At 41.6% G+C, this 25,124-nt stretch overlaps 2 protein-coding genes and 1 long non-coding RNA gene across 3 annotated transcripts; 2 read left to right on the top strand and 1 right to left on the bottom strand.

Moving 5' to 3' along the window:
• The first annotated feature begins 810 nt into the window (after positions 1 to 810).
• Positions 811 to 3,573, top strand: dlx3b (distal-less homeobox 3b). The gene is made up of 3 exons (XM_006800989.3): positions 811 to 1,314; positions 2,165 to 2,349; positions 2,633 to 3,573. The coding sequence occupies exons 1-3, from the start codon at positions 972 to 974 to the stop codon at positions 2,948 to 2,950; spliced, it is 846 nt and encodes a 281-aa protein (XP_006801052.2). The 5' UTR covers positions 811 to 971; the 3' UTR covers positions 2,951 to 3,573.
• A 3,577-nt stretch (positions 3,574 to 7,150) lies between these two features.
• LOC118454924 (uncharacterized) lies at positions 7,151 to 24,879 on the top strand. Its single transcript, XR_004843950.2, has 3 exons — positions 7,151 to 7,271; positions 18,015 to 18,133; positions 24,497 to 24,879. It is a non-coding gene; the product is annotated as an uncharacterized LOC118454924 (long non-coding RNA).
• dlx4b (distal-less homeobox 4b) lies at positions 8,864 to 12,569 on the bottom strand. The gene is made up of 3 exons (XM_006800988.3): positions 11,963 to 12,569; positions 10,767 to 10,960; positions 8,864 to 9,352 (listed from the first exon to the last, which is right to left on the bottom strand). Exons 1-3 carry the CDS (start codon positions 12,282 to 12,284, stop codon positions 9,095 to 9,097), a joined length of 774 nt encoding a protein of 257 aa, XP_006801051.1. The 5' UTR covers positions 12,285 to 12,569; the 3' UTR covers positions 8,864 to 9,094.
• Positions 24,880 to 25,124: the final 245 nt, after the last annotated feature.

Below are 25,124 nucleotides of genomic sequence, written 5' to 3'. Positions count from 1 at the left end.
CTAAGTCAAGAGAAACACAATGAAAATTATAATGAAAAGTTGTATAAGTGAGAAGGGACGGATTTTAATCATTGATAATATTAGAATAAAAAACATTATATAATAAAACTACAGTTTTACCTCTAATATTATCTAAAGACTGTTAAGAACTGGTACAGCGCAGTTCTTAACCGTCATCTTAAACAGTGTTGGTGGAATTTGCATTTACAAAAAGCAAAACACGGACAGTGTGGAGGAATTCAGCCGTAGGCATTATCAGTTGAACGAGTCTTTTATCTATTTGCTGCATCTCTTTCACGTAAAGTCCGCCGTCCGCCAACACCTTTAAATGACAATAGGAGTCTGTGGGAGACGGGTATGCAGCTTTTCAACATGCTGAGCAATGTCTGATCTCTTGGTACTGTTACGAAAACATTGCATAAAACATTGAGGAGACGACCTGGCTGAAGGATTAGTCTTTAGAAAAGCTCTAGGCTACTTTTGTGTTGAAGCACCACGACCCCACTATGCAGCCTGTAGAGCAATTGGGGAGAAAACTGGGCCTTTGGTTTAAGTTTGAACAGTCTCTAAATGCAATACTTCACGTTTCCCACGTGAACAGGTAAATTCAAATGTAAAGGGAACGAAAAACTCGGGGCAATGGGCTATGAGTGCACATACGCGCTCTTAGCTAAAGGCTGGCTTTCGCCAAGGCTTCGCCCGGAGCGCAAAGGAGGAGGAGGAGAGGGGGCAGTGGAACCAATAGGAAGCCAGCACTAGCTCAGTTCTTTATAACTGTGTCACAGGGGCAGAGCAATGCCACAACCAAGTTTCTGCAGTTGGAAGAGTTTCAGTGGACTATAGGCTCGTCACAGTCGTGCGTTCAAAGAGCGCGCACACAGCAGTTCTGCGTCGCGAATTTGCTTTGCACAATCCGCAGAAGAAAGGATCCACCAGTGGACTTTCTTTATTCTGGGGGGACTGCTTTCACAATGAGCGCCGGACAGACGTACGAGAAGAAGATTGCGAGTATTTTGACCGATCTCCCAGGATCTATGAGTTGCCATCCGAACTCTAAGGACTCCCCTACTCTGCCCGAGTCGTCCGTGACGGACATGGGCTACTACAGTGGACAGACGGCCCACGGCCATCATGAATATTATCAGAGTCAGCCGTACGGGCAGCCCATGAACTCTTACCATCACCAGTTTAATCTGAACGGAATGGGAGCTGCTGGAGCGTACGCCACCAAATCTGAATACCCATACACGAATAGCTACAGACAGTACGGACATTACAACAGAGATCACCTGCAAGCTTCACCTCCGGGCTCAGGTAAATGAAGAGATAATCACAAGCTGTGTTTTGTTTTGTATATCTCCAGTGTGCATAATGTGATCTACGCCAACTTTAAATTTAATCACTTGTTGCCCTCTTGCATGATCTGGTTGGACTTTTTTTTTATTTTTAAAGAGGCATCCCTTATAACAAGTTACATTTCATTATAAACTTTATTTCCTATTTGAATGCCAACTTGCCGCACATTTTGTCATTTTGATTTGATAACAATTGGTAGATATCCAAGTAATCCAAACATAAAAGTATTACAAATATAAAAGCAACGTGGTGCTCATTGATTATTTTATTTCTTGTGCAGTCATGCGTAAAATATAACATTTGTCCAGTTGTAGTGTGCCGTTTTATGCTACTGTGGTGTTATAATTGCCTACCCTGGACTGAAACAGCAATTAATAGGTGTGCATAAACCGGTAAGGGTTAGAGATGGTAATATATTCACTTCATAAATTTTTAATGTTACCAACGTTTAACCTTTGAAGTTTAGACAAAAAGATGTTTTTAAAGCGTGAACAGTTACAATTTGGTTTCCTTCTTTGCCTCCGATGTTCTTACTAAAGTGCCATACTTGTGTTTTCAACTGAGGAGATTTTTTTTTTATTATTATTTTGATTTAGGAAAATTATTCTCAGTTGTTGTTTTCCCCCCTCCCTGGCTAAATTCCCATATCGCCAAATGTCTTACTACCGTGAGACTGCTACCGTTTTGTTTGTTTTTTTTAAATTTTATTTTCCTGGTGTTTCATGTTTAAGCCTTTGAGGCCGCTCGAAGTTTTATTCAGTGGTCAATATTTATTTATTTATGTGTGTATGTATTTATTTATTTGCAGTGAAAGAAGAGCCAGAGCCGGAGGTTCGTATGGTAAATGGAAAGCCGAAAAAGATTCGCAAGCCGAGGACGATCTACTCTAGCTACCAGCTTGCTGCTCTGCAGAGACGCTTCCAGAAGGCACAATACCTCGCCCTGCCTGAAAGAGCGGAGCTGGCGGCTCAGCTTGGCCTCACTCAGACGCAGGTAAGCCACCTGTAAACACCTCACATTTTCCAACTGATCAGCGCTTTAAAGTCACGTGAATCAGGGTTTCCCCAGTATGGCCAATAATGTAACCTTTAATAACACCCTGGTGCGTAATTACGCAGAGCATATATGCTTTTGTGTCTGCACTGGATATCCCTAATTTAGGTAAACGATTAACAATTAAATGCGCTGTTATCCTGAAGTTAAACACTCTTTGAATAAACTAGAATCATCACAAACATTTTAACATAACAGTTAATGCTGATCCTCTGATTCTTAGGTCAAGATCTGGTTCCAGAACCGGAGATCCAAGTTCAAGAAGCTGTACAAAAACGGCGAGGTTCCCTTGGAGCACAGCCCCAATGCCAGCGACTCCATGGCCTGCAACTCCCCGCCATCGCCCGCAGTCTGGGACAACAACAGCACCCCTCAGAACACCCCGATCAGCAGACCTCAGGTGCCGCAGCCGACGCACAGTTCATCGCCGCCGTACCTGGAGGATTATAATAACCACTGGTACCAGCAGGGATCACACCTACAACACCCGGGAGCCGTGCACCACCCAGTCCCGCAGCAAAGCGTGGGAGCTGTTTATTAACACTGACTCAAGAGCAGATTTCTGTCTTCGGTCTTATTTCAAACGAGGTCTCTCCACAATGACTCTGCAGAGAAAACGATGACTGGACCGGGAGACAAACCTGAGATGAAACATTGCTGTGTTTTTTTTTTTTGTTTTTTTTTAGATGATCAAGAATGTTTCAGAACTGGGTTTCCATTCACAAAAGCACATAAGGGATTTCTGATCACTTGTGGCAGCATATTTAACGGACATCTGGCGTGTTTTTAAATTATTTATCGCTTCAGTTTTTTCCTTACCTTCTTTTGTAAATGAATAAATGGTAAATATGCAAGTTTTTTTTTTAAAATAAATAAGATGCCTATACACAAACCGAATAATAGCAAAAAGAAAAACAAAAAAACAAAACTGTGCGGTTGATCCATGCTACATCAAATCTTGTGGGTTTGTAGAGAGCGCTCAAAACAACTCAGGTCATATTTATATGGATTTGTACAAAATGTCGAAGGCTGTAAATACGTGTTTATATGCAGAACCACTATGATCATATTTGTTCAAACGGAACGACTGCACTGTGGTGCTTTCAAAAACCTTCTTTGTTTTTTGTTTTTTTATATTCATGTAATTAGTCCACTTGTTGCCTTCCTGTCAATTGAATAAAGGTGTTAATTGTACGTGGTGTGTGAAGCCCCTTTCATAAAGAGCCTGTCGAGAGACGCACTGGAAAACCGTGCACACGTCTCAGTGTTTTCAGTTTATGTCACCTTAAACTGCGACGCATTTTCAAACCAGTTTGAACTGGATTGAACTGTGGAAGATTTATTTGCGCTGGAAGCAGACATTATAATTACAGCTTATACGGACATGTGTAAAGAACAACAAATATGCAGGCGGTGGCCTATGCTTTAAATGTATATTTAATATATTTACTATATATATTTTACGTAACTTTATTTCAACTTCTAAACTGGCCAGTGCCAACATCGTGCCGAGAGGCGTCTGCTGTTACAGGCGCAGGTACACTGCGGCTTTCTTGGGATTTAGTGGCGCGCTGACGTGTAGACACATTGGAGTCACTCAGTTTTATTACGATTCTGCTGCCAGATAACAAGACAGAGTTCAGTGTGTATGTGTGTTAGTGGGGGAGGGGGGGGGGGGGGTGGTTAGGTGAAGCAAGACTGTTCCGAGGGGAATCTCCCACGCGCGTATGAACGCGCATAAGAATGGACGGAAACAGTGCCAAATATTGAAGGTACTACAAAACACAAGCGCGTTTGTGTGCGTGGGGGAGTGCGCGCACCCGTTTAAAGTTTTATTCATTCCTTTTGCGTTGGCAGACTAGGTCTCCTCGCCTTCGCTACCGTCATTCACACAGTGACATAAAAGACACATTTTTATCTCACAAAAGGGCTTTCCCAGGTGATAACATAAAACAGGCTCGGCTGTGTGTGCGTTCACAAAAGCTGGGGGAAAACACCTATATGAATTACCTGAGAGACGCTTCATAAACACGACAGCGACTGTTGTGACAGCTACAATAAGGCTGTCACAGGAAAAGAAGAAGAAGAAGAAGAAAAAAACAGCTTCCCCCGCTACACACCACCCCCTTCCCCAGCCTCGACCCTTGCGTCAGCTAATAAATAACGACAGTGGACAATAACCTCGGTTTGGCCACATAAACCCTGCGTTATTAAATATGCAGCCCAAAACTGACATGATGGAGAGCCGCTAATGGCGAGCTTATCCACATGGACCACCAAAGCGCCATTACGCACTGAGAGAAAACGTAGGGTGGGGCAGGGGCTAGGGGTGTGAGAGGTTTATAACCTTTTCTACTGCTTCTAGTAACAAGAATGATATGCCTCCATGAGTGGAGCTCTTAATGTATGAAACTTCATTACAACATGATGTCGGGTTTCCCTAAATAATTTCGCTGATTTCTCAATTTACCTGAGACAGGAATAAAAAAAATGTTTGAATAAGGCTTAATACTGATATCAGCTTTAAAAATAATAATTCTCGTTTCTAATTAATAAATAGTTTTATGTTAGGAAATTAAACCATGGATAATTTAGCTATATTAGCCAAACGGAAACCTCAAAGTGCAATATTGGAAAATAGTAAATTAACGCAATTTACAATAAGAAAAGAACTTTAAACTAAAATAATAATAATCATTATTATTATTAATATTATTATAAATCGGTAATCAGAAAAACTTGTAGGGATAAAACAATAATAATAATAATAATTATTATTATATTATTATTGTCGTTGTTGTTGTTCGATATAAACTATGTTTTCAAATTGTTTAATTATTTTACATTTAATTTTTAATTAAAAAAGAATAAATAAACACACAGCTATATTGACTCAGATAATGTAAATCTGAGGGATATTAAGAAATATAATGGCAGCTATAATAATAAGTATTGGGCTGTAGAAAAAGAGTTTATACTTTAAAATATTGGGATATATTTCCCACGTAATTGTCATTAAGCTGTAATAAAAACCAAGTGTTTTTCCACACCCTTTGTAGTGTGTTTAGAGATTACGTTTATCCTCAAAGTTTCTGCCAGACTTCACACACATTCTCTCATAATTCTGCTGTAAACAGTGAAATGTATCACAGCTCCCAGTTCTGTTTCCCTAATGTCCTCTTGGCTTATTTCTCTGAACCCAACACCAGTTGCCTATGGCTTCAGTCATCATGTCGGTGCCCTGTGCTGATTTGACAAAAGCACTATGATTACTATTGCCTTTTAATATCAATGAAATCTCATCAAGAGCACATGTGACCTCCCTTCAGCGGCTCCCTCAGCATGTGTGGGCCTCGGCCGTAGCTGTCAGGGGAAACATTTGTGCACTTGTGTGTGTGGGCTGTAGGACATGTCGATGTATGTCATGCCTAAACATCAACAAGTGTAAGTAGCCACGGAGGTGGAGGTGAACTGTTGAACTTGAATGTGATCCTGCATGGCACGACATCACAGCACCCTAAATAGAGCTGTTGCTCAGGCCGCTGTAACCCTTCTTCTCCTTTTTCCCACTGCAACAATCAACAGTGTGGTGTCAGCACTTGTCCCCAGGGTGCAGCAAAACGGGTTGATGCGGAGGTCGGCAACTCAAATGTATCCATGGAAAGACTCTCAGCAGCTGTCCTGCACTGAGTCCCTGCATGGGCTGGGCCTTGGCTGCATTAGGATCACTCATGCTCTCCATTTTGCTGCAAACCTGGATGAAATGATGGGAGAAAGGCATTCTTGACAGCTGCGGACTTGTGAACCCTGCCTGACCTCAGGCCATGGCTGGGCCGGGCTGTGTGTTGATGCTTCACAGCCAGTCGTCACAACCCGATGAAGCCACGAGGAGACCTTTGTGCATCTTACCTTGGCCTATAAATGAAAACTCAGGATTTAAAGACTGTCAAATGCTGAAAAGGAGATAAGGAAACTATATTTTCCCACACTTTCATTTATGATAACCCAGGCATGCTCGAATTGAATTCACTGAATCTAAGTGTGAGTCAGTGTACATACCTTTCTGCCTGCATTGTCTTTGTAATCCCTCCAGACTCTGTGTGCATCATGCCACAGAGTAAGCCAGGCCTTCCTTCAGACGAAACCAAATCATGCATTCACTCTCTCTAACAGGGAAGCTGCTCACAATTACCCGAGATGTCAGATCACTCAAGTTAATAACAATAATCACCCCAGAGACCTGCTATGCCATTCACCCATTCAAAGCAAGTGGGATTTAATAACAAGCTATTTTCCCTCTTATTGCTATCCTGCAATTAAAACCCATCAGACAGTTCGTATCTGATAACCCAGACCATCCACATCACTGATACAGTCAGACTTGGCTTTATCATTACCCTTCAACCCACCACCCCAGCTTCCACCCGCCCTCCTCTTTAGCCTGTCTATTACACCAGGAGTCTTTTCACTTTCTCTTCAATCCGCCTGCATGATAATTGCCCCCCCATTTGAAAGGTCCTACTCTTCTCTGTCCAACTCCACAAGCCCATTATTCTAATCTGGAGATGTGAAATTGCCTATAATTTTCCCTGATGCCCCGTCACTTGCTTCAGCAATGCTCGCCTCTTCTTCCCTGGGTCCGCATGTTTAACAAGGCACATAATCATCAGGAATGAGGAAAAGGGCACGAGGGTGTATATATATATAAAGAAGGAGATGTTAATGTAACACAATGCTTGTCGTTATGTGAGAAAATCAGCTCGGAGGAGCGAAAACACGGGGCTATGGTGTGGCTTTGTTCTTCACAGGAGCACCACAGAAGGCTTTAGAGCTCCTGAACAAGGCGCCACTTCTCTGACTAGGTAAGGCAGGGCTGATTGCACGCTGTGCGACTGAGTGTTCTGGTGACTTGGTGTGGACATGCAGCTAGAAATGGGTGTTATTTTACATGTTTTTGTATCTAAAGAGGCTGTTTTGCAACTAAAGCTTGTTTTTACCAGGTGCTCCACTAGAAGTTCACTTAGCTTTTGTTTAGAATTATGAAAGGTGGCTGTCTGGATTATTATGAATGCATTTTCTGGGAACTTCTCTACTTCAGCATGAGGCATGAAAATCCTTACACCACACAACTAAAATATGCAGAATTTTCAGCAATACAAGTTCAGGATAAATATTTCCAAAAGGCTTCACTTTATTTTTTTAAACCCTGAGTGTGACATCAGGAAAAAAAAGATAACTAATGTTTGCCAGGCAGTTTGAAGCAGCAGAGTGATGAATGAAAAAGACAAAAAGAAGTCACTGGCTGTTTCTCTAAGCTTCATTAAGCAGAAATCAGTTCTCCATTTAATCAAGAGCATCAGCCCCGACTGTTTGCAAAGGTATAAATAGCTAATTCTCTGTGTTTAAACAGTCTAAGCACTAGAATTAGCAAATCATTTCGAAAGACTATAAATCAGGCGAAGTTTATTGTCAGAGCAGAGCAGCCATTTATCATCTGGTTATGATAAGGGCGAGTTTGCTTTTTGATCTTACTGGAAAATAAGGGAAATATTGTAAAAATGCTTTCTTGCACGTCATCTGCGCTCTCCACTTTGATGATGAAAAAAGATGGATGGTGGATAATCCCTTGAACGTCTTTAAACGCACACAACTGTGTGTTTTTAGACTAGACACATTTTATAACAAACACCCAAAACAAGCAATAAAAATGCAGTGAAATGTTATTTTTTGAATAATATTAAAGGTATTTTTAGCAGTAATATTGGCTTTCAGATAAAAGCATTTGAACAGCACGTGTCTTAGAGTTTTTATCCTGTGCAGAAATGTTACGTTAAAACTCAGCCACGGTGCGTAAAGGTGGCCACTCGGATCCCACCCTCTCTTTTTTGTCTCAGCTGGAAACAACTGCTTTCCTGTAAGGGAACAGCCTTCCTTTCGATTTATATCGAGCCCAGTCAAACGTGCACGGTAAAACCAAAACAGCCTACGAAACCGAAAAAAGATACCAGGGCCGATATTTGCTTATTGTCTAACGGAAATCAATCCCCAGGTGTTTTGACAATGGCTGTCGAAATTCAAGCAGGGTCGCAGGTTTTTGTGAATCGCAGTTCAGGAGTGTTGATGGACAAAAGACAGCTTTTATTCTGGCACAGGCTGAGCTGTGCAGTGCTCAGAAAGCTCTGAAGAGTTTAAGCTTGTGTTTGTCAGTGTCTCATAGCACCGGTTGTTACTAATCCAAGCTTCTTTAAGGAACCGGCAATTCCATCTTTCTTTTGAAATTACCTGAAAGTGACGGGAAGATAAAGAAGCCTAAGCAAAGACATTTGGTGACAATAAAGTGACAGCTGGTTAACTGCTGGCTAATAAAGCAGACGCACGGACACAGTATATTTGAAAAAAGTTCTTTTATCCAGAATGTCTTTTAAACTGCACACACAAACCCACGTTTCACTGATGTCAGACCCTGCAACACTAGCTTGCAGTGATATAACGCCCCCCCCCCCCCCCCCTTTTTTCTTTGATGTCTGAATATTTCTTGTAGTGAGAATTCTAAAATTCAAAACACACACAAAATACAGTGAATATAAACAAGGTCTCCTTAACTCTCAGTTCTGAGAGGAGGCATCTGGAGGCACCAGCAAGTTCAGTGCAGCCCGATGGACTCAAGTGTCCAAAAACTGTCCACTCACATCATCTGAGGCCTGTGCATCGCGTCCTGATGATGAGGGTGATGATTCGGATACCAGTGACCGAAACTGTTCATGTAACTGCTCGGATGGACCGGGCCTCCTTTGTTCGCCATGGAGACCTCCCATAGCTGTGGCAATGCGGGCGAGCAGGGAGAGATGGAGCTGGTGCCGTGGAGATGTTCTCCCTCTGATCCGCTGCCATGCTTCATGATCTTTTTGTACTTGGAGCGCTTATTTTGAAACCATATTTTCACCTAAAGTGGGAGAACAAAAGAGAAAATGGGCATAATTGTCACTGCAGTTAACAATCAGCAGCAATATAAAAGAAATCTCATTGTCGTTTTCTTTTTATGAGCATATTTCCCCCGCATTAAACTCGGTGCTCTTTTCATCATAAACTACCCCGAAGGGAACACTGTGAGCAATAAAGAAAGTAAAACTCATAATAACTCATCTTTTGGGGTTGTTTTTGCAAGTCGCAGGCCTAATCTTGGCGCACAGTTAGCTATTCAGCCTTGCAGATGAGTGGCACTTGTTACCCATTAAAGCTAAGCCCTTTTATTGTTCGCTGTTTTATAAGTCTAGTGATGCATGAGTGTGACAGCGACAAGCCGGGACTGAGAGAATTGTGAAATAAAAGCGGCTCCAAACGCGCCGTTATAGGTCAGCGAAAATTTTTGTGGGTTCAGTTCATGATGGCTATTTTTATACCCGAGAACAATGGTGTGAATATTCATTAAAAAAAAGAAAGCACCAAAGAGCCCGCTGGATATCTAGGCAACAACAACAGCACCAACAACCACACGAATGGCAGAACAACTGGGAGATAATTGTCGGGAGAAGTGTTCAGGGATTAAGAATAAAGTGCAGGAGGCGGCTGAGATGACAGGGTGGATTTCACAATATTGTTTATCTTCTATTTTAAAACTCTGACGACTTAATCGTTTAACTTTAGAACTCAACTGAAACAAAAAAAGTGATCCAAAGGTCTCATTTTTGTCCCATCCGAGGGGGGTCAGTTGACACGTGCACCTGTTTGTCTTGGAAACGCGTGTAATTATTATAGTGCGTGTGCATGTGTGCTTGTGTGGCCTATAGGTACGTGAAAGACTTACAACTACACCGTAAAAAAGCACGTAAAAACGAATAAATACAAGCATATCTCATTGTTAGGGGCTGGTTTAATGCTCTATAATAAACTACTGCAAAACATCTGCCAACCACTGCTTTTGCATATATTTTTTTCCTCCTTTTGGTAATTTTGTTCCTACTGCAGCCACTGATCACAAAAACACTTCAAGGACCGCAAATGACAAAAGAGATACAGCCAGAAATTAAGTAAATAAGGAATGCATTAAGGGATAGGGGTATGAAATTGCTGTGATCCTCGATAATGCTGCAAGTATTTCTTTTCAATAATATCCAACACTATCCTCTTTCACTAATACATATATTTTATTCAGTCGACCATAAGTCACACTGATTCAAAATTGTTGTATAGAAATTATTAGTCTATACAAGGAGTGGAAACTTTGCAAGGGAGTCATTTTAACCATAATATATTGACTATTTCTAGCTTTCACTACATCCTCCTAAATAATCCGGTTATTAGTTAATATAGTGCATAAACGATAGAGAGCCTCGCAAAGTGATGCGTTTAAGGCCTACCTGAGTTTGTGTGAGCCCCAGCTTTGCCGCAAGGTCTGCGCGCTCCGGTAAGGCCAGATACTGTGTCTGCTGGAAGCGCTGGTGCAGAGCCTGCAGCTGCAGACTGGAGTAGATGGTCCGAGGCTTGCGAATTTTCTTCCCTTTTCCGTTTAGACGAATGTCTCTGCCTTCAATCACAGCGGACTTGTCGTGGTCTTGAAGATGAAACACAGAGCACAGAGTTTGAGCAGAGGAAGACGTGCGATTTAGGAGTTTTCATCATGTCCGTCAAACCAAAGCTTAAAAGTCCCATTGGACAAGCTTTGAACGTGGTCTCTGAGCAAAACCTACAGTTTCAAACAACACGAAGACCAGAGGAGTAGTTCGGTTTTACAGCCTTAATGCATACAAATGGTAGTCCCCGGATACTGCATCTGATAGGCCCTGGACGCCAACACAAAACGCCAGGGCCTGAAACGAATTATATTTGAGCATCAGATATTAATCTAATGCTCCCAAATTCTACCTTAATCTGGACGGAACATCTTAGTGCAAGCTTCACGTGGCAATGTTTACACTTCTAAGCTTTCTGGATCAGAAGGCCCTAATGCCAACAACACACGCAGCAAATTATCATACACACAAGGATGAAAGGACGGTTTTATTCCGACACCCCTGGGTTAATGTGCATTAACAATAGGGGTTCCTATGGTAGGCCCAGACGATACTCACAGAAAATTATTAATATAATAATTAATATTTAATGCGACTGCATATCTTTCTTATATAACAAGGCAAAGTAGAACACCCTACCGAGACTTAATCCTTTATTATTTCTGCATTAATAATAATAAAAATACCCCAATGTGAACGTGCCTCCACGAATTTTGTTTTTAGTAAATCTTTGCATTAAAATAAATAAATAAATAAATAAATATATCTATCTATCTATCTATCTATCTATCTATCTCGCTCTCTCTCTCTCTCTCTCTCTCTCTCTCTCTCTCTCTCTCTCTCTCTCTATATATATATATATATATATATATATATATATATATATATATATATATATATATATATATATATATATATAATCAACTCACTACACATCTAAATGCGCTCCCCCCCTCTCCCTTGCCATGTGCGCAAATAGACTTAAGGCATATCAGTTTATGGCCGTTAATGATTTACAACAGTTCAGTGATTTTCTCACGTACCTGTGTGCTCTAATCTGCTGTGGGTCACACTGTTGCTGTTGCTGTGATTGCTGTGTTGGTAGGGCATGTAAGCGGACGGGGGATGAGTGTTCACCGTGCCGGGGTAGGCGTAGCCCAAAGAGCGGCCATAGGACGCGGTACCAGGAAAAGGGCTTTCGTGCTGGGAATGGCCAGCAGCTTGCAAGCCGTGAACCGGATAAACGTGAGAGAGTCCGGAGGAGTGCTGCTGGTGCGTCGAGTGTCCGTGTCCGAATTCTAGAAAGGCCGACTTGGAGGGATCTGAGCCATTCAGACTGTCAGGGATAAAACCCACAGACATCATTAGCTAATGCGCAAGTCCACAAACCGTCGCTCTGAAGAGGGTTTCATGAGTTCTGTCGGACAGCCTGGAAGAAATCCACGCGTAACTCCAACGCATCATCAGCGAGAAAAGAGCCCCCAGTGGTTACAAGTTGCGGGGTGCATGCTCATAACTGTCGGGGAGTCAAACAAATCAAATAAAAGCGAAAGGATCCGTCTTTACATCACGAACAGAGCTCACATGGTTCTTCAAACACCTCCTGCCTGCAGAATCTCAAACTCACACTGGCTTCCATCTACAAGCTCTCTGATTGGTCTTCGGCAGCCGGCTGTCACTGAAGCTCCGCCATTAACTTCATTAACATATGATAGAACTGGGCTGCAGGATGCAGCTCTGCAGCCCAGAGGCACCTCCTTCCATTGATTAGCAAATAAATATAATTGCTATTTATTCCTTTCTCCATTAAGCAATATTAACAACAACTCCCGGGACAATAATCTAATTTTGAGAATTTGAAAAAGAGAGAAAAAACGAGCCAAATGAAATTTATTTGACTTTATTTATTGAATAATATGTGTTTGTGTGTTTCCATGTGCCCGACGCTCTTTTACAGAACGAATCGGACTCATTCGGGGGTATAAGCAATTTAATAACCAGCAGAGAAAACATCATGTTAAGTTTAGCTCATTCTTATGTGGCGTTAATGATCAAGATTAAGGTCGGAATTGTGAACGCTGGTTCTTTTTCCAAAGCTCCAATGTTTTTCTTCTGGTTTTAATAATCGAAATTAAGGCAAACGAAGTTTCTAATAAATTCTTCCTGCATCAAATCTGCGACAAAAAGTTTAATTTCTAAATTTCAGCAGTGTACTCAACGACATTCCTGCACTGTGCTGCCAGAAAAAAAAAGAATTAAAAAAATGTAGTAGTTTACTGCGAATAACCCCTGAACTAACTCTAAAATCGTCGAGAGACATTTTCCAGTATTTGGAAATTCATTCTTTGATATTGCAACAAACACTTAAAAAATCTTAATAAATGGTGTTTATATGCAAGTACATATACAACTGCTTACAAAGCACGCTTTATTTATTTATTAAAGTGTAGCAGGAAATGTTTTTGTTCATTTAATGCTCATTAAAATATCATATTTTCATTATTTTAGCTTGTGTAATGCTTCTACAGTCAATTTAAACGCAGGGAAATACGGGCAATAATACACAGAGATTCAGTGACACACATTTTTTTAAAGTATGTGTCATTTATTAGTCTTATAAGGTTCTGGCTACTGTAGATGTGTGAATGTGACAAATATTTCCAGACATATTTCCATACCCTGGAAACCAGAGGGAGAAATAGAAGACAAAGAATAACAAAGTCCGGTATTTATTTATTTTGATCTGTGAAACTAAGAAAAAAAGAGTCAGCCCACACGTCACTCATATTGTCACCACACGATAAGGTTTATAAAACAAGGGAAACTTGCCAAAAGAGGGCAGAATTGCAACTGCTTGGTCAGCAAAATCTAGAAGGTGCACGTGGATGCAGATGGAGAGACAACTGTGGCAACAGGCCGAAGTAGTAATAACTGTTTCTATATTTTCAGGCATGCCTGTTTCAGTCTGGAGCTGCAGTCTCAATCGACTACTACGAAAAAGCTACTGCGGCTACCGAGGCTTTTGCTTTCAATAAAACCACGTTTTACAGCACAGTTTGATACAGATCGCAGATAAATCACATATAAGCTGCAGCGAAATTATAAACAGAGTGTTTGGTGGGTTGAGTGTGGTGCTGCGCTGCTGTCCAACCCCGTCATTTTGGTCATGTCCCTACCCTGCCTGAAACTACTGGGAATCCAGCAGCATTAAAGGGCCTGCTGGGGGCTGGACTGCTTCCCAAATCTCCCCACAGGCCTCAGCCATGCAGCCAGCCAGAACAAAGCCACAAATTATTATCACAGTCAAATTTCAGTCACAATAAAAGAAGAGAAAAAAAATCGGCAGTGAGGCCAGTTTCATATTGTGGGCGACGCTGGCTTCACACATAAGAGTTGTAAATGGAAATGGTCTCTGGGAAATTAGAGGTATTACGTCCATTGGCGTTTTACTGCAACATTATTGTGTTACTGCAGCGTGGAGATTGGAGTTGGAGGGAACTGATGTGACTTTTGGAACAGGTGTTGCTTTCACGGCTTAAAACACCATTGCGCACCGCACAACCCACGGCCTCAGTTTAATTTTTTGAAGGCATGGCCCTGTATACAGGCACAGCTCTGGTCTTAGGCACTTCCTGGATGTGTGTCAGAGCTAAGGGAAGGGAGAAAGCAAGGTGAGGAGGCTCTTTAAGGTTTGTAATTATGCCTGTATTACCGATAAAGAACAAAGGCGGGCCCTGCAGTCATAGGGCAGGGATGGATCCTCGCCGTTGCTCTATTAATACACGCACAGGGATGATGTTAGAAACAGTCACACTCCTGAATGCAGCCCAGACTTACTGGCGTCTTACTGTGCTGCACAATGCGCATGAGCGTCAAATCTGCAGAGGTGTGTTTGACATAGGTGTACTCGCTCTCTCTCTCTCTCTCTCCCTCTCTCTCTCTCTCTCTCTTACACACACGCACGCAAACCGATCGAGTTTGTCCATCTCTAATGCAGAGTGACAGTGTTCTTTGTGTACACACCAGAAAAAACACACACTCCCAGGCAACTGCCGCCACTGTGATCTTCCCCACTGTGGCACGTCTTGTTCTACAAGTAACCCTGTGCTGCTGGAGCTGAGCTGAAGCCCAGATACAGAATGACAGTCCATGACCCCCCGCACACCCCGAGAAGTGGATGCAAGGATTTATTATCACAGGCTCGACTCAGCACATAATAGACCCGAATAAAGACCCACATGTCCAATTTAAGCGGCACAGCCTGATGGCTCTGAAGCTGAGGCGTGCTTTGACACAATTATCCAACTAGGAATGGATCAGAAACAACATCCCAGGATTTTCTTAAATCAATCTGTGAGATTGAGGAATATGTATGTCGCATATGTGCATGCTTTCGTATTTTAAGTGTTAGGATTGAAGAAAGCTTCCTGGTTTGCCGGAAAAAATAAAAAAAATAAAAAATAAGAACGTGTCCGAACGAGGCGGCTGTGTTTCATCTGTGCAGACAATAGGCCTGACATTTTTCTGACTGTTCTTTGCCCCAGGAAAAAAGAAAATAACGAAAGAAGTAGAGAAGAGAGAAGGTTCCAGAGTGGAGCTGAGGATGAACAGCCTTAATCTCACCTCCAGGCGAAGTCATCACACAGAAACACTCATATCTGCACCGGCCGGATCCTCATTCCTTAAGTGCCGTGCAGTTGCTGGCAGCCTGTGAGGGCCCACAGAGTTCAGCTGTGTCACATGATCAGCATCATTCCAGTGCCGTGTACACACAGATCTAATGTGTACTCACTGGTTCCTCTGACTAAAAATAAAACACCTGCTCATTGGATTATTTTTTTCATCACGCAATTTCCTCATGAAATTTGGTTTTGCCATTCGAACCACAGAGAAGACGGACTGCGGTTTCATGTTTCCCCCATTGCTCATTAATTTAAATGTTATTTATAATTTCACAACAGAACAGCTCACCACTCACCACTTCAAGTTCATGATACCTTTTTTTAAATAATCTCCTCATTTTCGAATAATGAAACTTACAACTAAGTTTTTTTAAAAAAAAAAATTCAAATACAAATATGTCTTTCCTCCTTAAATTCAACATGTTTTCGTTCGTAAATATATAATTTTCAATAAGTTTTGTTTAATAAGGTAGTTTTGTGAAAACGTTCGTGTCTGCAGTCTAGGTATTATTATTTGCAATTTAATTAAATTAATTCTATTCTGTTTTCACTTTTTTTTTTTACTAAAAAAAGTTTTGGAGCCAATCAATAAATAAATAATTAAATATACCAGTGTGCTAGCAATCAATAAAATGGAAAGAGAAAAATGCTAATATTACTATTCAGCATCTTCAAATAATTAAAATGCAGAGAGAAAGGATCTTTTTCTTGATGAATTCTTTGCGAAATATTCAGACTAAAATAGCCCAAAGATCCAAAATATACATTATTATAGCAGTTATAGTTCTTATGACCCATTTTTGTGCAATTACAAGTGAATTTTATTTTTTTTTAGATTTTAATCCGACCCATTTATTGAGCTATTTGTAAAAATTCGGCACCAAAATAAAGACGAAACGAGAAAAGGGGACACAGGACATAGAGAAATGGGTAGATAGCCTGAATAGCTCAGAGGAAAAAGACACACGTACAATTAAATCTAAAAGCTAAAGTGACTCGAAGTGAATATTGTTGCGTGGGAAATGCCGGAATGTGCCTGGTTTTCCAATCTTGACTCGAGCATTGAATTCATCATTGGCATAATTGTTGCCAGACAGCAGATGACAGCAGCATCGCCCACTGCCGCTCACGGTTAAACTTAAACTTAAAACTGACTGGTTAAATACAGATGTCTAGGCAACTCTGTACAAAAAGAAAGAAAGAAAAGAAAAAAGAAAAAGATATAAATAAAAATCCTTCAGGAAACCGTTAGCCGCAATATGCAGGATGAACCATTCTAGTGCAGCCTGAGCTTGATGGCACACGGGGGCATCTGATTTAAATGGCTTCATTTGCATTTGGCATATGGGTAAATTATGCATTGCTGATTTTTTTTCTTTCTTCCAGCCTTCTTCTCTGGTTTGGTGGCGGCTCAAAATACCCAGTTGGTATTATTCTGACTGTGGGCGCACACCGTGACCAGTGCACGCACTTATCTCTCCATGAAAATGCCACTGTGTCAGCAGGCACTAACCTGTCCACATGGATACAGTGAGAGCCCAGCTGATGGACAGGCAGTGGGAGTGTATAGAGGTACATCTCCAGGCCTGCTCCACATCTGGAACAAAGAAGCCAGTATGGGTCTACCCTCGGTGTTTACAGCTCTGTTGTTTTTTCACACTCCTCGCAAAATCTTGCCCAAACACACATTCCAGACTCACCAGCTCAACATGGGGGAAAAAATATACTATATTTTTCCACTGTAAATCTTGCCCCCAGTACCAAGGGAGGCGGGCAGAACAACAAAAGCTTGAAGCTGGCATGGATCAGTGGAGGCGACAGGAGGGTGGCAGCGGCTCCAGAGAAAGAGAGAAAATCCTGTGGCTGGGTGGCTGACATGCACATGAGTTTAACTGAGGTCGAAACGGCTGATGGGATGGCATCACAGGCCTTTACAACATTTCTGAAGACACGTGACGCTAGATTCAAGCAGTATTTTTTATTAATATTATTTTTTATCAACAGTGATTTTGACAGAGAACATCTCCAGGCCATAAATCTCCTTCTTAAACAATAAAAAGATTCACAGCACTCATTAAGTCACAACAAAGGCCCACAGGTTTAACAAGCTGCATATGTTTAGACAAGTAAGAAAATAAAATATGCACAGCATCACAATAAAAAAAGCAAAACACTTTTTCTCTCAGTCGAGAGCAGATGAGGTGATGGGAGGTAGAAATGATAAAAACACTGGGCGATGATTTCCCTTGGGGGAATCACAGATGCACACCCGATCAACATACAATGACACAGGGCTCAGGGTTGCCAGGTTTAGACACTAGGTCCTGTTAAAGACCGGTTTACCAGGTCCAAGGATTATCCATCTGAAATTACCTGCCCCTCTGGTAACTTGAACTCCTTTTGTGGTCTGCAGGGCAACTGTGTGCAAGACAAGCATCGGTTTGAAATGCCAGAGGTGACGGGGATGACAAACCGTGGAGGATGGGACGCCTGTCTGAGCAGCAGAATGGATCACATGGGCAGCGGCTCCAGGTTGAGAGACACGGCTGTAACCTCTATCTCCCATCGACGAGGATCTTGTGAGAATTTCTGACAAGGAACATGTAAACTAAGTGTCAAAACAAGTTTCCAGTAAAGCAGAAACACCTACAGCAGATCGCCTATTATGCATGACTATCCTTTAATAAGGGAATTAATATTTGGCCCCATATAGATCTTTCACAGCCGTGAGGTCAAAGCCCTTTCTTTATATCTCTTCACTGGGAACAACTTGACTGGATCAAGTTTAGCTCCTGACAACAAGCCCTGGCTCTGTCAAGTGTTAAGTTCCATTGTGACCTACAACAAGACACAATGCCCCTGCAGCACCCTGCCTCTACTGGGCTGCCTATCAAATGACAACATCTCTCGGAGAAAAGCTTGGCAAATTGATATTAAGAAATGCGTCTTGGAAGTATCATGTGCTCCTTTTTAAATTTAAAAAGAAAATTAAAAAAAAATCAGTAAAGTGTACATATAAAATAGGAACAATGATGTGTACAGTACAGATTCTATCCTGTACCTTTACTGCTTCCATAGGAATTTAGAGGTTAAGGAGCAGGTGGGTGCTGCTAATCAAATGCACTTTATTAACTGATCATCAGCAAGTGTGAGCACCTTTATAAAAGCAGAGGCTTTGACAGTTCTGATCCCTCAAGAGCTACATATCAGACTCTACAGGGCTCAGTTAGCGTGTTAGATGTTAAAGTTTGTGACGGTACGATTACAGAAAGACTTCCTCCAAAATTCCTCCACAGCAATGCGAGGGAGTCATAAAGTCATATGGAAAACAATGGCTTCAAGTTACCAAGTTATTGCTGCTAAAGGTGCTGCTACAAGCTAACGAATCATGGGGGGTACTTATTTTTTGCAAAAGGATGTCGAGTACAAACTTCTATCAATAAGGAAAAAAATGTTGGTCACATGACAAATATATTGTGCCAAGGTGCCACTATGACAGACAGCACTCAGCACAGAGTGAGGCAGTTTAAGCTGGACAATGACAAATTCTCTCTCCTCCTGTTTAGGTTATTATGAAACGACAACTGTGATAAAGCTCAGGAAAAAAATCTATAATTATACAGCACAGCATGTAAGAGTGATATCCTACATAAAGTATATGTAACATAGTATATATACAGAAATATATGAACATATAAATTATCCATACTTTTAATTCTGTTTTCAACTACCAGCTCCTGTGCCTGATTCTGTAGCTGCTAAATCCTTGACATGCACACAGACTACAACAGTGGGAGTGAACCAAAACAATAAACTTTGTTCCTGAAAACCAACAAAGTGAGTTTAAGAAGGTTATAAATCTTAACAGAGCTGAGAGCGACATCTGGAGATAATTCTCCGTAGGGTTGTCACAACAAGCAGGCAGCACCCTTCAGTTCAGTTCAGTAGTCCTGTGATGATCAAGTCTCAATATGAAGATATTGATTAAAGCAGATTTGACACTGATGATTTTCCTTGAGAATAAATTGACGAATGAAGAGGACTCTTTATGCTTTAAACTGTCATAAATAAATGAGCAGACTGTTCAACTAGAAAGCTATCCCAAGATTAAAGTTGCTCCCCTGACCTTGGTTTCATTGTGACATTTTGCTGCAGTACTTCAGGTGTTTAACCTTGTCACATTAAAGCGTTTGTAACTGCAGGGCTAGACGACTGGGGCCAGGATGGGGCATGGTCTCAAAAAAAAAAAAAGGCCTGCGCTCCCAGATCATCAGATTGTCATTGGCCGCCTAAAGCCTGCCAAGAAACATCAAAGCCTTCAAGACTGTCTCGTTTTATCTTTGAACCTCACCAAAACACGCCTTCTCCGCTCCCTCCCTCCCTGCATCCTTAAACCACCGGTTTAATTTGGTAATTAAAAAAAAAAGGGAAAAAATTCTAAAAAGGAGAACACAATCAAATCAAGTAGAAAGATAAACACAGAAATCCACTGAGGGTTTTGTTTGCGTGTAGTTTTTGTGTAGATGCCTGACATGTCATGCCATTCGTCTGTCACGGCAAGGAGACAGTCTCAGTCTGAGCAAGTCCGTCCTCACAGGGAGCAGCCTTCCATCAGCTCCTGGCTAAGAGTGATGGCTGTGAAAGAGCTACCTGAGGCAGAGATCAAAGTCAGACAGGATACATACGCCCCAGCATTTAACTCTTTTCATCCCTCACCGATTCTCTGTGACTCATCGTGACCCTTCACCTGCCTGTCTGTTTGGGCTCTGTGTGACGAGCAGCAGTGGCATTGAAGTGATTATGAAATGTTGCTGTATTGGACAAAAACAAAGGGGAGAGAGCCTAAAGTTTGAAGAATGGAAATCTACTGTCTGATGCAGCTCTGAGAGCCAGGACTGAAAGTAGCCTGGATGTGATTTTTGGCTTTTATTATGTGTTTTTACCGACTCACCACAATAAGCGGGACCTTGGTTTCTCCACTTTCGGCTCACCTCGCAGTGGAGGCCAGTTGCGAGGGCTATTTGCATTCCAGCAGCGAGAGTGAGGACAATTAAGCCATTTCCCCTCCAATCTATCTCCCTCCAGCCAGCTATCCCAGCATCCCCTGGTAGATCAATGGGAAGTGCAGCTGCGAGGCCCATGTGTGCCAGGCTGTGAGACGAGGGAGGAGAAGATTGGGGTTAAAACCCTCCTGGCCCTCAGATTGGCTCCATACCTGAGTCAAAGCACCAGACAAATCCACAGCTGTTGCCGGGCAGAGGAGGGAAGCAAGAGGCTCTCACCCCATCTGTAAAAGCATTACACGCTTTCTGGCTTCGGTCCACTGTTTATTTTCTTAATGATATGAGTTCAAGCATCCGCATTTTGTATTTAGCATCTTGCAATTGAAAGGAGAGAGCTAATGTAGACACAGGTTAATTTCACCACCTGTTACACATAAAGGAAGCAGCCTCTGCTTCTATCACAGTACATCTTTGTGCCCCCCCCCTCCCCCCCTCCCTCTGGGCACTCAGACTGGCCACTCCAAAATCAATTAGCCAAATCACATATCACAAAAGTAGCTGAGCTCTGCTTTCAGTGGCCAGGCCCCTCAGGTGTCACGGAGTCAGCTTAAAGGGGCAGGCGACAAATCTTGGTTTAAATTGTGTGGGATTAGACCAAACAAAGAGCCATAGATATCCAGCCGCACCTGTGCAACTTGCTCCTCAAGGACCGTTAACAGGGAGACGATTTGGTCCAAATGGTGGCTTGCTCAGAACTTAATCTCCCAGCTCTCGCAGGCAGTTGCAGGTATCTGTTTCCACTGCTCCCAGCAAAAGAGACTGTCCTGAACGCTGACAAAAAGAATTGCAGAGCCACCGTGCAACAGGGACTTCCATCAGCGCGGCCCCCGCCGAGTCCAGGTGATCAATCATTTACATGTGTAATTAGGAATGGGTGTCAAAACAGAAACTGTACACTCACCCGGGGACCCTGTGTGCAGAAGGCTGACATCAGACTTGGCAAGTTAGTGGGTAAACAGGGGCAGAGAAGAAGAAAAATGAGATGCCGCAGGTTTTTCTGACACTTTCAACTTCTTAGCACCCAAGGGGAAATCTCCTCTTTACCATATCAAGTTATGTAAGACCATGTAATTAAATAATACTGTGTTTAACTTTAGTAGTACTGTAAGCGTATCCCTATATTTCTGAATTCAACTTGGCATACTTTTCCACATTTAGTTTTAAAGCTTTGATGCTTTATGATTCGCTTATATTATGTTTAGCTCACCTTGTTGGACAGGTGACCATATGCCACAAGGCTCAATACAGTAGACTGGGCCAGTGTCCTTTTCCTGCATGTTTTGCCCCACTCTGTCTCCCTGTCTGAAAAATCTTCACTGTCCAATCAAATAAAGGCAAAAAACACCCCCCAAAATCCTGGGGAATAGGAATTTTTTGCAGATCAGAGAGAAACACAAACGTAACTGTCACCCTAATGAACAAGTCAAACTACTTCTGTTTCCCTCAAGTGGCTAAATGAGCTTCTAAGTGCCCAAGCAGCCATCCATTTGAGCCCACAACAAGGGATTACACAGCAACAACAAACCTGTCTCAGTGAAAGCTGATACTTTCAAGACATATGATAAAACAGTAAAGAATGCAAACTTCTTCCTGTACCATAAAGTTTTAATCTTTTGTACAGGTCATCTTACACTCTCTTTTTTTTTCATATATCCTGTCCTGAGATCAAAAGTGAAGCATAGTTCAAATCTTATGTAATCGCGTTCCAGAAATATAAAACTCGCTTAACTGAAACAATCTGACAGGAATTCGCATAAAAATGATGGTGACATTTTCCCACGCTAAGTGGGCGTGTTTGTAGCTGGACCAAAAAATGCTGAAATACCAATGCCCAATAATCCACCCATCACCTGAGGGGGATAGGTGTGGTGCTGCAAGGCTGAGGAAGAGATATGTGCAGGCTGCCGTGACTTACGTGGACTCGCCCAGCCACCACCTCACTACCTGGGGGGGTTTCAGGAGCCTATCTGGGGGCCTAAGTTTAAGGTTTCCCAGTGCAGAGTGGTTCAGCTTTGAAGAGGCAGGTTCAGTAATGAATTAGAGTATTGTCTACGTGGAGGGAGAAGCCTCTGGGTGGGACATCAGATCAAAGGAGGTCTTACTTTATTACTGACTGTGTGAGTTCAGGTATGCAACTGGACAGCACAGAGGGCAGACATGCTGACCCTTAAAAAGCAACGCAAGCACCCTGACGTAAATGTTTAGGATAAAAGATTGTTATTGTAGCCCAAGTGAAATGCAGAGATTAAAGTAGGAATACTATAATAACAGTATAATGGCACCAAGTGACCATTATTATATTTTAAAGCTTACATTTTATGCAGGACTGTAAGTCGACATCTAGTGAAGAAGGTAAGTGTTTTTTCCCTTTTAAAGATTTCACTGGTTAAATCGTTTTCACCAGTTTTGTTCTCATGGTTTGTTGTGTGCTGCAAGGTCTGTAGCTGAGACTGTGAAACAGGTTCTTTCTCTCAGGCATGTGATGACTTCTTGTCTTAGCATCGTAGGGCCACTCAGCCTTTACAGTGGAATGCTATGACCTCTCCTCTCAGGTGACTCCACATTGTCCTGGGGCTTGATCAGCCTCTCGCCGGGTCATTCTCCCATGACACTCTCCTTAGTGTGGAGAGGGAACAACACACCTTTGCTTTGAAGTCAAAAGTGGTCAGGTTTAGGGGATAGGGCAATGATGCGAGAGACAAAAGCACCTGGAAGTAGTGTAACTAAACAGGAATGCAGCTTAGATATTACATGAGCGGGTGCCATCAATAAATCTAAACTATTTTTAAAAAGTAGTACACTAAAAGAAATTAGACTGTTTAAATCAATGTTAATGTTAATGTTACACAAAAATTATTAACAGTCAAAAGGCATAAATGAGCTTATTACTAAATAGGCAAAAGCTCTTGATTGGTTAAAAACGTCAGCGCGATGGTCACTTGTATGTGTCTCTAATGAGAGAGCCTACAGTGATCAACAAGTGCATAATTTCCAGCAAAGGTAAAGCATATTTTATATTTCATATTATGCCATCTCTGAAGCAGCAGTACATGTAAGGGTCTTTATAAGATGATGGAGCACTCTAGAAGAAATGTATTAACAATAACCTAAAAATAAATGCACTGTCGCACTTGTAGCACATTTTAACACACATTTAACAGAATTTATGTGTAATTATGTGTCAATCCTACTTTTAATTAAATCAAATTGTGTATTAATTGCTGTATAATAAGAATATAAGCAGAATAAAAACTGAATCAGTCCTTGCCATTTTTATTTGGGGCAACATGTGTACTACATTTAGAAAGAGATTGACCCTAATTTAGTTAATCTTTTACTTCTCAAGTGGACATGGAACAACCAATTAGGGACCTTGTAGGCCTACTATAAGCACACAAATCATTTTCATAATTTAAGGTTCTAGAAAAAGTTACTAAAAAACCACATAAATAATTTTATTATATCAGTTTCATTGCAACAATGTGAGCTTTGATTATTAAAGTACTGGAATGATCATCATGCATTGTTGTATGATGGAACTGTGTTTCACTAAAATGATCCCACACCCTTAAAACAAAAAAACAAAGAACAAAAAAATTGACAAACACGTGATTGCTGTTGTGGACTTTGCTTTATTTTTCTTATTCAGCTAACAGTATTCCTGTGGGACTAACAATAAAATTCTAGCTCCAATAGCCTCAGCAAACACAGAAATTCTCACAGAGTCTTTAAAAATTAACATATAAATTTGCCTTTACAACTTTCAGCTGCTCCCTTAACTTCTTCAGAAGATTGCCATCCATATGTGGTTTAACCCAAATTTTTATCCCAGATGCAACGCTCCATTTATCCGAGATTGGGACCAGCGATTGGGACCAGCGATTGGGACCAGCGATTGGGACAAGCGATTGGGACCAGCGATTGGGACCAGCGATTGGGACCAGCGATTGGGACCAGCGTGGTCCCAATCTCTTATGTTGTCGTACAGTTGCAAAGTTGCCTTTTGCTTGTGTGCCAAACATGTTATCCCCTACACTATGGAAACACATAACGTTGTAGCTAACTTTCAGCTGTGTCCCCTCCATTTTCATGAGTGTGAACTGCAAGCTAGTGTGTTTTCAGTGCCCCTCCAAAGCCCATATAAATGAGAGCCTCAATCAAGAAGAGTGTCTGGTATTAAAAATCTTTGCCAAACCAAATATTTCATTGTTAACTGCACAGGGCTTACTGTAACTCAAGTCAATAAAAACAGTAAAAAGTTCAGAAGCTCAAAAATCTATTGAATTATGTTGCCTTGATATTTTTGGTTTTCTGTCCATCCATCCATCCAGTTTATCCATCCTTGTTGTTTTGCCTTTGTTTTATATGTTGCTCACTTATGTCAATCTCCATTGGTTGACAGAAGTCAAACCCAACAGCTAAATGAGACTACAGTCCTAAATTGGCTGAGGCATGAGTAT

The sequence above is a fragment of the Neolamprologus brichardi genome, chromosome 8, assembly GCF_056152115.1.
Source record: "Neolamprologus brichardi isolate AB-2024 chromosome 8, ASM5615211v1, whole genome shotgun sequence".
Lineage (NCBI taxonomy): Eukaryota > Metazoa > Chordata > Actinopteri > Cichliformes > Cichlidae > Neolamprologus > Neolamprologus brichardi.
Note: the sequence above shows the minus strand (reverse complement) of the source record. Positions and strands in the feature narration are given on the sequence as shown.